The following is a 14,746-nucleotide window of genomic DNA, read 5'->3' as shown; positions in this document are numbered from 1 at the left end:
CGATTTATCACTGTGTAGGGCAATTTCATACCGGCGAAAGTATTTGAACAACATGCTAACCGTCTCTCGCAAGCGCCGACCGACAAACCACCCAGTTATGTTTTACTGAGTTTAATGGGTATATCTAGCTGTCCTGATTAATGGTACCGTAAACTATTGAGCATATATGCTTTCACAACGCTCCAACATAGGTGAAAATGGGTAGATCCGAAATATGCCAGGGGAAAACATTTATTTGTTAAGAAAGATTTTGAATGCCCATGCATTGGTGATCGTAAGAATAATCTTTACGTTTAATCACAATCATCGATCTTATCCCACAACTTCCGTAGAGAATAAAGCTAGTAGCAATGGGGTGAAAGTAGATTACTATATTTCTGGATACAATAAATTTTTCAAGTTTTCAGAGTGGACAAATAGTAGGGCTTAGTGAGTGTTGTTACTGGTTGTGATATTTGTTTGATTCCATAGTTCGATGCCTCTGACACAAGCCTATTGTTGACTTCTGTTAACAGCTCAAGAATATGAAGCCTGTGTCCATGCAGCCTTGTTACTTCGACGAACACCTTCACATACCAACTCCCTTCTATTTCAGACCGCCAAGAAACAAATCCAGGTAAGGTAGAATACACAATTACACAGTCACTCATATGTGGCAGCGACAACCAAGAGCTGGGATCTAATGAAACTTCACAAGAGTTTGATAGTAAAGAATCTTGGAAATCGCGCTTTACAAGACCATTATGATTACGTTCTTCACCTCTGCAGGCTTGTATAAGTATGAGCTTAGGTTTTCCAGCTAGAAGAGGACATCTTTTGTTGGTAAAACAACCAACCAGTTCGTCAATGCTAACATGGATACCGTCACTTGCTATAATATGATGTTCTAACCCATGTGCTAAAATAATAAGGACAGCCGCATGTACGTTACTATGCTCTGGTTTGCAAGCGAATTCTCGCACTACTTTTTTAAGTTTTTCACCCTCTAGATTTTTAATGACAGCAACACTATACATAAAGTCTTCAAAAAGGATTTGGAGTTTAGATGCATCATGTGACGAACCATGGCGATTAGGTACTCCGGATTCACGACTGTAATCTTCTATATTTATTATGAGAACGTAACCACGCGGAAACGAAGTTACCGTGTAGGGTATCAACGGATGTGAGCTCACTCTATCTGGGATCATAATTGATTCGTCTTTTGCATCAGATAAGCATTCTGATGACATACCATGACCAGTTACGACTTTTAGTTCCTCTGTTTCGTTTAAAAGATCGTATATACTCTTTTGGTTGGTTTCCAGAAGAGCTTGCTTAAACCTGTCATATGCTAATGGGCCACATCTGACTATAACATCTAAAAATCTACGTATCTTTTCAGCTAATGTTACTCCAGAGAGTATTGAATGGCGTTGATTTTCAGTAATAATTAGTGAGGATTCCAGTATATCGAGGATTTCTTCAAGGTTTGAAATATTCTTCACAAGAAAGACGCGCAGCTTCCTAATGACGTCACGATGTTCCTTCTCCATATGAACACAGAAAAAAAGTGTCCAACAAGTGAATCGGTAAGAGGAATGTTGAGAGGACAGAGGAACCAAATGATAACAGTACTTCTGGTTACACGTAGAAGACTAACCTAAAACAGAAAAAGTGAATGTTTTAGAGTAAATCAAACACAGTGAACTTCTGTGTAAATGTTGATTATTAGGATATCTTCCAAAGTCTAACATTATTTTCAACACGTAAGTTTGTCGATTCCATTATACGTTGACTTTGCTAAGTTGTGTGATGTAATGATCGTGAATTCAAATGACCTCAATAAAGCACACTGAGGACAAATACAAGGAAGCAAAGAAATAATACAAATTCTTAGTCGAATATGGAGATTGTTAACATTTAATGGGACGGTGAGAGTTAACCATGTTTTCACAGACAAAGAAACGTTCCTTATATATTGTGGTGATTCGAGTTAACAAAATGTAAAAATTACTCGAGAAAGAGGATTTTTGACCGGTAAAAATTTTAGCAGCTTTAGCCCCTACTCTAAAAAGGTTTAAGTTAATTACACAAGCTTTGATTTGTCCTCGAGTACAGCTAGTAATAAAATTTTACAGACCGAAATTTAATCCTTTAGAAAACATAAGCCTACGTCTGGACATTTTATCATTATAAATAGCTTAATTCAGTGTTATGTGATGTAGAATCAAAAATTACTGTAGTTTTCCGCCAACACAAACATATTAGTGTTTTTGGATACGTTCAATGTAGGATTGGTTCCCTATGGTACTATCAATTGTGAGTGCTGATACAGGCATGTCTTTCCCTGTAATTTATTTGATGGACTTATCACCCAGAATAATCTCGGAATTTTCGAAAACTAATTTGGTCTTAAGACCAAACCTAATTATACTTGGAGCATTTTTTTCTGAAAGTCACTGCCAAAAATTTTATTATAAATACTTTCTATTGATATATATATAGCAACGTCGGATATCCGACGGGAGATGAATTTATTTTCGAAGCACTACGAACCACGAAGATAAGTGCAGGTCCTTAGACTTGCTGACTTCACTGTTAAAGCCCACCTAGGCTTCTATCATCATTACTGAATTATCTCTATGCTTCGGGGCTAAAACCGACATTCTCCTTAGTTACGTTCACACTGAAGACTGACATTCCTCTTGGTTAATTACATCGACCACTAAAGATAAATACTTTTTCGGACTTATTCATAGTAATCTACGTATTTCTAGAGGATTTCGTGAATACTTACAGTGAACTGATCATAATACAGTGTGTTTATACTTGGACGGACAAGGCAACTAGGTAACTACTAAGTTTCATAATAACGCCAGATTGGATATGTAGTATTGTTACGTATTTGAAATCTTTAAATGGTTAAAATGGTTCTGGACGGAATAGAAGAAGATTTTGCTTAACATGCTTCCGTATTTAGTAGCAATGAATCACCTATGTCCTCAGGTAGGGACTTGGGTATATTGGACGATAAAAAGAGAAATATCAGTAAATTTTAGTGCAATTCAAATGGTTCAAATGATTATGGACGGAATAAAAGAAGTTCTCACCTAACGGGCTCCCGTGTCTAGTAGCAGTGGATCACCAATACCTCCAGGCAATAACCTAGGTATATTAACGATAATAGAGGAAAAAGTATTTGGTAAATCATAATAATTTGTTATCCTTAGTCCTCAAGAATAGGTCAAGTTTCCTCTTAAAGGACTCCTGGGAAGTCTCTTGGACCAGCTCAGTCGGCAGCGAATCTCAGCATTTGACAACTCTTACGGAGTAGTTGTGTATACAGTCTGTTCTGATATGTTGGGTCTCCAGTTTCTGGGTGTTACCTCTTAGGTTAGTGTTATGACTAAGCTTAAGAAGATGTTTAAGGGGATGACCAGAAGTGTTAAGGATACTGCAAGTCATAAGAAGGTCACCTCTAAGACGCCTGTACTCTAACGGGTAAAGGTTAAGTGATTGGAGGCGCTCTTCATAAGGTTTGAATTTGAGTCCCCGAACTGATTTCGTGGCTCGACGTTGGATACGTTCCAGAGTGTCCTTATCCTTTTGGAGGGAGGGGGGAAATACTATGTTTCCGCACTCTAAATGGGGACGAATACAACTGTTGAAGATTATGTGGAAAGTTCTACTGTCAAACTGGCCGAAAATGCGCTTCAATGTTACCAGTACAAGGTTTGCTTGAAATGCGTTTTTGTCACAGTTAGCGTACGATTTCAAGTCGTAGGGTATGAACACTCCTGAATCTTTTTCGACTTGAGAAACTTCTAGAGAGGAGTTTCCTAAGTTGTAACTATAGTCTGCAACATGTCGCAGATGGACTACTTTGCACTTTGTAGTGTTGAAGGTAAGTCCGGTGTTGTTTGTCCAACTTTGAAGTCGAGTCAGATCCTCCTGAAGTGCTAGTACATCCTTTTGGTTGCGTATCTCTCTCCAAAGTTTCACATCATCAGCAAAAAGCAATAAGTCAGATGGAACTTGTTGTGGACAATCGTTAATGTAAATCAAGAAGAGAAGAGGTTCTAGTATTGAGCCCTGGGGGACCCCACTAGGACATTCCATAGCCTGAGAGAGAGTGAAGTTAACCGTGACCTTAAAATGTCGTTTTTCTAAATATGAAGCGAGCCAGTCAATCATAGGAGGTTTGATACTCAATCGTCTAAGCTTATTGATAAGACATATGTGGTTGACCCTATCAAAAACTTTTGAGAAATCCAGGTAAATGACGTCAACCTTCCCCTTGCGATCAAGGATGGTTGTCCATCTATCCACCCAGTCAACAGGTTGGTCACACAAGAATGACCCTTACTGAAACCATACTGTTGAGGTGAGAACTTTAGGGATAATAGGTATTCGTGTTTGCCGTCGTATATTAGAGACTCCATAATTTTTGAAGGTATGGAGAGAAGGGCCACTGGTCGGTAGCTTGAGAGTTCACTGCGTCGACCTCCTTCGAAAATTGGTGTGATATGAGCCAGCTTCCGAATTTCCAGCAGTTTGCCTCGGCTTAGCGAGTGTGTAAACATCACGCTAAGTGGAGCACCAGGTTAGCGCTCAGGTACACTTCGGAAAGTCCTTTGCAGGCGCAGGTGAAGCTTTCATCAGTATAGTTGATGTGGGTCGGCTGAAATGTCCGATAGTATTGTTCAGCCAAAAAATTCGCGGCATCACCGTAGTTATTGGTCGGACCATTAGGACCTAGCAGTTGGGAAACTCCAGTTTTGCCTTGTCGAAGAGAAGCTGCGTAACTGAATAAGCTTTTCGGGTTAGAGACAAATTTATTGATAAGCTTGGTCTGGTACTGAAGTCTTTCTTCTCTTATTGCCTTTGTGCATATGTTCCTTATATGTTTGTATTGCCTGAACGCGCCGTTGTTATCAGTTCGTTTATATTCCGCCCAACAGTGCCTTTTGTGGCTTAGCAAACGAAGAGTGCGGTTCTTGATGATTGGAGGTTTTTTGTAGCTTTTTGGGACCATTTGAGGAACCGAATGCTTAGTAGCACATAAGAGCGTGTGCAGTAAGAAATCCTGATGATCATCTACTTCAAGTTGAGGGTGAACATCCCAATCCACCTGTTGTAGATAGTCATGCAAAGCTAACACATTCAACCGTTTGAGATTCCAGCGTCTGTTGTTGGTGGAATATCTTAGCTCAATTTCGCTGACAAGACTGAAGGATAGGACGGCGTGATCACTATTCCCAGGGGAGCCAGAATTGAGAGGTCGTCGACTAGGAATTCTTCATTTGTGAATTCCCAGTCTAAGTGCGACGGCGTCTGACTGTTTCTCCAACGAGTTGCCGACTTCACACTTTCGAATAATCCCAGATCATCAATGGGGTTGAAGAACTGAGCTTCAGTAGAGTTGTCACCTCCAATGTAGGTATGTTCAGCAAAGTTAATTCTGGAAAGATTGAAGTCCCCTAGAATCAGGATATGAGAGAATCCGAAACGCGTAGAGCGGGTTGTCATACTCGATGCCAGCAGTGGGTTTCCTGTAGATGACCCCAACTAGACACCTAGAGGTGGTAGACAATCTTATTGAGCACCATATTGGTTCATCAAGATTGAGAAACTCTTGGTTGTGAAGTTGGTGCGCCTCCAGGCATGACCGTATGTATAATGCTACCCCGTCCCCATTCCAATTTTCCTGTCGTTGCGAAACAAAGACATTCCAGTTACCGCTAACTCCTGGTCCGTAAACTGAGACGTTATCCAAGTTTCTGATATTCCTATCAGACGGGCATCATTAGCGTTGCTAAGTTCACGTAGCTCATCCATTTTGTTTGGCAAACACGCGGCGTTCATGTATAAGCACTTTGTGCTTTCAATTTGGAACGCGTGAGCTTCTTCCCGTGTGTCTTTATGAGCCTTGCGTGAGTTAACAGGTAGCCCATCAATACAATGTTTACCGAGTTGGTATTCCCTGTCCTTTACGCGTTTTTTTATGATCAAGACAGTACATAAGTGGAATTGTCAGCTCCAGTTTGCGTTTGCGCTTGATCCTGCTGTCGTGTGGCTATCCGTATACATGCGGATACCAGTTGGCAACCATCGTCTATTGGCCCGAAATGCTTCCAGAGTTGCAGCCGCCATATAGGAGGAGGGGAAGGTTATCCTCAATAGTCGGGGTCTAGAGTCTCTGTCTTTCTTGGCTAGTCGCGTCACCTGTTGGGTCAGTATGATTTTGGGTTTCAAGAAGTGCTTAATGAATTTCCATTCCCGAATATCAGAGATAGCTTGAGCTGGGTTCATTTTTTCCGGTGCACCTTGCACAATAATGTTTCTTCCGCGGAAAAACGTCTCTCGAGATTCCTTAGGGATGTTCCGGATGAGATGTCGTTCAGAATACGGTATATCGGGCAGTATTCTTACGTCCCCATCGGATTTCAGTAGGTGACAAGCTAGCAGAACGTCCTCTACTTCGGAAGTATTCATAAGTGTTACACGAAGTAGCCTCGGGTGGTTTTGGTGATTAGAGCCCTTCCCCCGAGTGAGCCGTGTGACCGTCAAAGGCTCTATTCTAGGGCGTTCAAGCTTCTTGTTCAATTCTCCCCAGAGCATCCTATCACTTTTGTCCTGCAAACTGAGAGGAAGGTCAGGGTTGTCAATAAGGTTCATAATTATGACAGAGTCGTCACGAACCGTAATTGATTTCTGTTCTGTTCTTTATCCTTCAGAATATGTCCAGTTTCCTCTTAAGGGTCTCTTGGGAGTTCTCCTGAACTAGCTTGTCCATCAGTGAATTTCAGCATTTGACTGCTCTTCAGGAGTAGAAGGTGTGTCTTCAGTCTGTTCTGCTATGATGTGTCTTGAGTCTCTGGGTGTTACGCCTAAGGTTTGTGTTGTGGTTGAGGTTAAGCAGGTATCAGAGAGGATGAACAAAAGTGTTTAGAATGCTGTAAGTCATTAGAAAGTCACCTCCAAGACGCCTATACCTTGATGAGTAAAAGTTCAGTGATTGAAGGCACCCTTCATGAGACTTGAATGTGCTTCAATGTTACCAATGCAAGGTTATATTTTCCGTATTTAGAGTAAGACTTTAAACCATAGTCTTCAGTCATCATTAAAATGGGTGATGGGTCGTTGGACCTGAGTAAGTCCTTACAGCTTGCTTGAAATGTTCACTGACGAGGCTAATATCACTTATTCGGGTAAAGCATCTCGGTCATTGACTACCTGATAAAAAATAAATGAAACCCCAGTGCTATGATCTCGGAGATGATTAGTTCTGGAGAGATCAAAAAGATCAGGAATAATAATACCCAGATATGAAGTGCCGATATAAGTTCACCTAGCGCTCTACGATACGATTAGAGGAAAATGTTCAGACGTCTTAAGCACTCATCTTAAAGTGGTCTGAAGAGACTTTTCACCAACTTTGTCTTCTCACGATACATACGCTCAAGTGTGTTAGTATCTTTATTAAGACATGGACTAGGTATATGGACGCAATGCTGTAAGTGCGGTCTAACATGGGCGGGGTATAATATCCGCAACATCTCGCCAGACTATATGAATGCTCGACGAAGTGATCGAAACGCTCGAAAACCTTATTACGGTTGCCGCGTTGGAATGTGCAGTTTTTTTAAGTCATGACTTATTATCATTAAGTCTTTGTGTTCCTGCCCGCACTGGAACGATGTACTGTTGGCGGTATATTGGCAATTTTATTCGAGATCATGAACCGATCAGCGCTAAACCGCCATTGAGAACCCAGTAGCAGTGGACAGCCGTCTCGTCTATGTATGGGACTCCTAGTAAGTGTGCACCCACGACCCCGCACGCGGGATTTGAACACATGACACTCAGCCCCGCGCGTGAACGCTTAACCTATAAACCACTGAGCTTGGATCCAGCGATGTTAATGTCTAATGCCAACCAATCCACGTTATTCCACGAACATATTCCATTGTCTTCGGTGAGTAGCTGTTTCACACGCGGCAACGCTGAACTCCACTGGCCATGCCTCCTCACCAGAACTCTGAGAATTGCCTCTCGAAGCTAGTCACTAGTAAGCTCATGATAATTATCATGTGGATGCACCCTGTAAAAGAGCTGCATACTGGGGCGAAACGGCTGTCTAGTGCTTTCAGGTTTTCCCTGATTGTCTAACGCCGATCTATTCATGGTCCCAATTACAGCTGAAAAATTTCCACAACCATATATTGATAGTGGGAATTATTGCTGCGTCGGATTTGTATTGACACACTCTTTCTAAAGTTAATCTTTAAGCCCCAACTTTGGGACCATCTAATGAATTCGACTATGTCAGCTTGAAGATCGAGCCTTACTCCAAGAACAGATATTGCCTAATACATGGTCGTTAGCACGGCAACGTGGACTGAGACATATTCCTCCTATAGCCACTAAGCCATGTCTCGAGTTAAATTTGCAAGCTACCTCCCCTGTCATGCACCTTTGATGTGCACGATTGCACACGAATGTGATCTCTAACACATAATACTATGTGTGATTCCCTTGCGATCTATGAATCTATCATTTTTAATGCAGATGTATCCTGCATTGATTGGAGAACGGTCTACATCTACGACGGGCCTCGTTGCTTCGACGACAATTATGTCATGACCCGGAAATTGTATTTCTAAGTCTGCGAACGCTTGTATTGAACACGGTTAAATAGTTTTGAGAGTGAATCATTATGCAGATACGTGTATGGGAATCACTGGTTTCCATGACTTTTTCGTGCCTATAGGTAACCCTCGTGCTATTGATAGAAGAAACCAGAGAAGTAGTGAATAGGTCTTTATTTCGATCTTCGCGCAGTCACAGTGGAGCGTGGGATTATCTGTTCAGACAAACAAAGGCTCTCAACATTCCATATAAGATAGTAGGGAATATAACGCTTACAAAAGGTAAGGAAGTGAATGAATACTTGAACAATACTGTTTTAGCATATGCTTGGTTGTTTGGGGTCAACTCTTAACCAACCAACCTGAGCTGTTACATTAGCTTCCCCCTAGAATCGACTTCCGTAGGAACGTCGGTTCGATTAACCTATCTATCGATAACACCTTCGTTCTATTTCTCATCCCAAGGCGAAATTATCAACTCGCTCACTATTTGACTTACAATCAGTTACGACTAACGCTTTCAATGATAGTCCATGGATGTCTCTTCATTTACCAGCTTGTCATCTTTGTAGCATGTGATCTTTTCTACAACTATCGCTGACGGTTTGCTGCGTGCTTTCAAGAGAAAGTGTGAGAATGTGGAATAAGAATATCTGAGGAAGTGCCGCGAGCGGGCTACCCAACACCATGTTGGTGAGGTACGATTTTTCCATGCTCAGACCGGCTATCAGGTGTTTACTCACCTGCCTCTTGAGTCGCCCTCAAGTAAAAAGTAAAGAAGAGTCTACTTCAAAGGTAATGGTGAAAATCAAGCAAACCTGAAGAACTGCTCCACTGCCTGCATAAAATAATAAGATACAAAATGGAAATACATAAATGCAATTGATAATTGTTCCGTTCATGTAAGTGCTTGGCCTCCAGAACGGATTGGTATCCTGGAAGGAAATAAACATAGTGTAGATATCTTGTGTACGAAGAACCATGAAAACAGCAACAACAAAAAAAAAACTCTTTTGTAATGCGTATATGTAAAAGGGTGAACTTGCTAGAAGTTGGACTCTTTAACAAAATCGATCAAGTGCATGACCTTGAGCCAGTGATGACCGCTTTTTACAACTAGGTGCGTAACCAAGGGTGCATCAGAGTAATCCACAAAACGGAAACGAATATACGGTTAAGAAGCAAAAAATTGCATTGAGTATGCGGATCAAGTACAGTTGTGTCAAATACTCTTTTTACGTTATTATTAAACCGAGAAAAAAAAGTATATATATATAAGCTATTGACATAACATGTCTTTTTTATAACGCTAGTGTTAAGTTCCAGGGTTTTGTATGGGCCACTAATAATAATTGGTTTAACGTTAACATAGCCACGATAGTCATATCGTCAGTTCAATGTTATGATTACTTAACAGTTCTTTTATACGTTGTGTTTAAAATTAGGTATGTGGAATCAACGCGGCTAAGATAGTAACCTTACAGTAACGTACTGTACCATATCTTCACGGTTATTGATTCTTAAATGTCAGAAATTTAAAAAAAAAATGATGAGAACTTTAATAAGTACTTGACCATAGTAATTGTATCAAGCTACTAAACATATCTTCGACCGAAAACTTTTAGAATTAGTTCATATGGTATATATGTATAGCCAGTATAGTTAATTAACCAGAAAAAGAAATTATAAAACTCGCCTGGGTTGCTTTTTGAATTCGTTGTATTTGCCAGTGTAAGTTGTACGAGTTTGAATAAAATCCTCAGCCATCGTTTCGGAATACCTAGCTTATGTGTCCAGTATTTAAAAAAAAATATTTAACATAACACTTATATATCAAAGGTAAAAGTTCTGGGGAGTTGTATGTGAGGCGGAATGAAGAAAACAAAATATTTTTAAGTAGATGCAGGGTCTGATTAGCTACGTGGTTAGATTTATCCTGCAGTCGAAACTGTCAACATCCTTGACTGACTAATCGGATGTGCCCAGCGAACCGTTTTAGTCATTTGTAAAGATTTATCATCATTATATTTTGATTCCGTAATGGATTTGTCAGTTAAACGATCTAACAACACGTATGGTGGTTCATGATCTAGATAAGCCGGCTTTAGCCTATCAATACTTACTGTGTCGATGTTTCCATGTTTTTCTATCACGAAATATTTAGATTTTCTTGAGACGACTTTGAAAGGACCTTCAAATGGAGGACTGAGTGGTGCTTTTATTTTGTCACATCTTATCCATACGTGCGTGCAATTGCTTAGGTCTTTAGGTATATATACGGCGCGCGATTGTTCACGAGTATTAATCGGCTTAAGTTTAGACATGTGATCTCGTAGTTGATCTACATAATTTTCTATATTAAGTTTTTGACTGTTAGTATTAGGGTTAATAAATTCACCTGGTAGTCTCAGAGTTGTTCCGAAAACCAGTTCCGCAGCTGAACACTGTGCGTCAGTTTTGACAGATGTTCGTATTCCCAACATAACTAACGGTAGGAATTCTGTCCACTGATTGGGGTTTGAGTGAGATATAAGAGCGGTTTTTAGCTGACGGTGAAAACGTTCTACCATCCCATTAGCCTGAGGATGATATGCAGTGCAGCGTATCCTATTGGAGCCTAGAAGTTTAGCCAAGTTATTAAATAGTTCGGATCCGAATTGCGCTCCTCTATCCGTCGTTATTGTTATAGGTGTACCAAAAATGGTTACCCAGTTCTGCATGAAAACTTTGGCTACTGTTTCCGCTGTGATGTCCGCTATCGGGATGGCTATAGGGAATCTGGTAAATCGATCTATGCATGTAAAAAGATAATTAAAACCGTTTGAACGTGGTAAAGGACCTACCAAGTCGATATGCACATGGGCAAAACGTGCATCTGGTTGCGAGAAAACACCTATGGGTGAATTTGTGTGACGATTTATCTTTGATTGTTGACATGCTGAACACTCTCTAACCCATTTGTGTACATTCTTCTGTAAATTCGGCCATATATATCTGGCATTGATTAGTTTTGTTGAAGCTTTTGCGCCAGGATGAGACAAAGAATGAAAGTTATTATATATCAACTTTCGCATACTTTTGGGAACGAAAGGTCGCGGCATTGCCTTGGTCGTGTCACAGTAGATTAGAATACCATCGACAGGTGATGGGAACTGTTTTAAATTAAGACTTGAATTGTTTGTTTTAAGCAGGTTTTGTAATTCTAAATCCTGCTCCTGTTCGTTTCTCAACGTCTCGAAGTTTACTGTAGACTGCTGTAGCACGTTTATTTCTAGCCTAGATAAAGCATCTGCCGCCTGATTGTCCTGACCTTTGACATGTCGGATATCGCTTGTGAACTGTGATATATAGTCAAGGTGTCGGACTTCTCGAGGTGAGTATTTATCAGCTCTCGCTTTTAGTGCATTCGTTAGTGGTTTGTGATCCGTAAAGACCATAAATTCCCTGCCTTCTAACATGTGTCGGAAGTGTTTAATGGTTAGGTAGATTGCAAGAAGTTCTCGCCCGAAGGTAGAATACCTTGTCTCTGCTGGAGCGAGTCTTTTTGAGAAGAAAGCAATTGGTTTCCAGGCGTTTTTAACCAGTTGGTTAAGGGTACCGCCTACTGCTTTATCAGAAGCATCCACCATCAAAGCAAGTGGGGAAAGAGAATTCGGATACATCAACGTAGTTGCTTGAGCTAGTTTATCTTTAAGCTGTTTAATAGCTTCGACAGCGTCAGAAGACAGTTTGAATTCTTTTGGTTTTCCCTTTTAGTGAATCTGTCAAAGGTTGCATTAATTGTGCACAACCTGGTATGAATCTGCGATAAAAGTTAATTAGACCTAGAAAACTTCTCAGTTGTGTTAGAGAACTAGGTATGGGATATTGTTTAATGGTGTCTACTTCTTTTTTGATCGGTTTAATCCCTTCTGGGCTTATTGTGTGACCGAGAAATTCTAAAGTTTGAACACCGAAAACACACTTACTTTTATGTATGTTTATTCCATGTTCATCCAGTCTTTTTAACACTGTTTTTACATGCTGTTCGTGTGATTGCAAATCGGGGCTGGCAATTAACAAGTCGTCTATATACCCCTGCGCAAATGGCATATCTCGAAGTAGATTGTCTATGAATCTTTGAAATGTCTGTGCCGCATTTCTCAGGCCGAATGGCATGCGTATAAACTCGAATAAGCCAAAGGGTGTTGTAATAGCTGTCTTGGGGATATCTTCATCAGCCACTGGGATATTGTGATATGCCCTGACTAAGTCAATTTTAGTGAATATGTTCATACCCTGTAAACCGTTTGTGAAATCTTGGATATGCGGTATTGGGTACCTATCTGGTACGGTTTGACGGTTGAGGGCTCTGTAATCCCCGCACGGTCGCCAGTCACCTTCATTTTTCTTTGGGACCATATGCAAAGGGGATGCCCATTGGCTATCAGAGGGACGGATAATACCCAGTTGTAGCATATAATCAAACTCGGCCCTAGCGATTTTGAGCTTATCTGGTGCTAGTCTCCTGGGTTTTGCAAAAACCGGTGCACCTTCGGTTTTGATAGTGTGACTTACTTTTAGTTTGTCTTTAGAAGGCTGTGGGTTTGGTTTAGTTAAGTTTGGAAATTCCGCGAGTATATCTTGGAATTTCGCTGTTGTTACTGGAGGAGTTTGAATCAAGTTAAGAGAGCTGATGTGACTTTCTTTGCCTTTTGTGTAATACGAAGTTTCTTTTAGTGTTAATCGCCGTCTCTTGGTGTCAACTAGAAATTCGTATCTCTCTAGAAAGTCCATCCCCAGTATTGCCAGATCTAAGTCGGCTACCGTGAAAACCCAAGGGAATTGCCTCCTGAACCCCAAATCTAGGGTTAAGTTTTTCTGCCCAAATGTCGCAATTTTAGTTTTATTTGCAGCTTGAAGTGTAATTGATGATGTTTCTCGACTAATCTCAGTTTTATTTTGAGGGATGATGCTAAGAGCAGCGCCAGTATCCACCAAGAAATTCAAGCCAGAGTTTCTGTCTCTAACATAAAACAAGCGACTGTTTTGGCGCCCCTCCTCAGTCGTCGCGACCTGGGGAGGGGTTACTCGTTTCCCGCTGTCTTAGAATTATGCTTAGGCCAGGCGCATGGTTGCATGCACTTGGTTGAGTTGACACCAAACTTCCAGTGGTACCAACAAAACTGCCCAGGTTGTCTGGACATTTGTGACCTGTTTTGTGACTTGGATCGTGGTCGTTGTGGTGACCTGCTCCTGTTTCTATGACCCATTTGCATTCTGGTGACAGCCTCAGTGAGACTCTTAACACTCGCAATGAGTCCTTCTATGACGGGGTCTTTTGCTGATTCTACTTTTTGTGTGTGATTTATTGTGCCTGGTCCAGTTGGAGGACCTCTCTCCATTACTCCATTATTCTATCGGCTATACGCGCTAAATGAGGTTTCAGGATCTTGTGCATCCAAACAGTGTTGGACGTAGCATGGGAGAGCTTGTATCCATCCTTGTTTTAGGACTGCTTCACCCACCGTGTTATCACCCATTAACACTTGGAGGTGACGCAAAAACTGTGACGGCGACCGATCACCTAGTGTTTCACCTTGAAAAAGTCTTTGGATTCTTTGACTATCTGATAATGATAAACGGTTTATTATCTCTCGTCTTAAGATGGTGTATGGTTGTGGTGATGGTGGGTCTAAAATCAAGTCACGGACTTCTTTGGCAACTGAAGGAGGAAGGATAGAACACAAGTCTCTATAGCGAATCCCTTCAGATTTGATATTGTGTCTTGTGAAATAATGCTCTAGTTGAGCAAACCACAACTCAGGATCACTACGATCAAATTCTGGAAGTCGGGATTTCGTAGTTATAACAGTGTCTATCACCACTGGTGACAAATCCTCCAGATTATGGGTTTCTATTGAGTCTGACATGAGGTATGTGACAAATATAGCAATAAAGTTAGCACGAAAAATGGTTACTATAACACGAATAACTTAAGATAATACGGAATAAACTAGTTATATACTCAACTTAGTTTACGGATAATCCGGTCTACTTTTACGATTAAGTAAAAAAAAAAAATTAATATCAGAAATGAGGTTAAATTGTGTTCAAAAAGGGCTCACCACTTT

At 40.7% G+C, this 14,746-nt stretch overlaps 3 protein-coding genes across 3 annotated transcripts; all 3 read right to left on the bottom strand.

Moving 5' to 3' along the window:
• Positions 1 to 357: 357 nt before the first annotated feature.
• On the bottom strand, positions 358 to 1,535 carry Smp_032000 (subfamily C14A unassigned peptidase (C14 family); the record flags this gene model as incomplete). The annotated part of the gene is made up of 1 exon (XM_018790330.1): positions 358 to 1,535. One exon carries the CDS (start codon positions 1,533 to 1,535, stop codon positions 396 to 398), a length of 1,140 nt encoding a protein of 379 aa, XP_018646351.1. The 3' UTR covers positions 358 to 395.
• A 12,164-nt stretch (positions 1,536 to 13,699) lies between these two features.
• On the bottom strand, positions 13,700 to 14,017 carry Smp_100790 (hypothetical protein; the record flags this gene model as incomplete). Its single annotated transcript, XM_018790319.1, has 1 exon — positions 13,700 to 14,017. The coding sequence occupies one exon, from the start codon at positions 14,015 to 14,017 to the stop codon at positions 13,700 to 13,702; it is 318 nt and encodes a 105-aa protein (XP_018646350.1).
• Positions 14,018 to 14,029: 12 nt separating this feature from the next.
• On the bottom strand, positions 14,030 to 14,545 carry Smp_177750 (hypothetical protein; the record flags this gene model as incomplete). The annotated part of the gene is made up of 1 exon (XM_018790308.1): positions 14,030 to 14,545. The coding sequence occupies one exon, from the start codon at positions 14,543 to 14,545 to the stop codon at positions 14,030 to 14,032; it is 516 nt and encodes a 171-aa protein (XP_018646349.1).
• Positions 14,546 to 14,746: the final 201 nt, after the last annotated feature.

The sequence above is a fragment of the Schistosoma mansoni genome (genome assembly GCF_000237925.1).
Source record: "Schistosoma mansoni, WGS project CABG00000000 data, supercontig 0125, strain Puerto Rico, whole genome shotgun sequence".
Taxonomy (NCBI): Eukaryota; Metazoa; Platyhelminthes; class Trematoda; order Strigeidida; family Schistosomatidae; genus Schistosoma; species Schistosoma mansoni.
The sequence above is the reverse complement of the archived record's forward strand: the minus strand, read 5'-3'. Positions and strand labels throughout refer to the sequence as shown.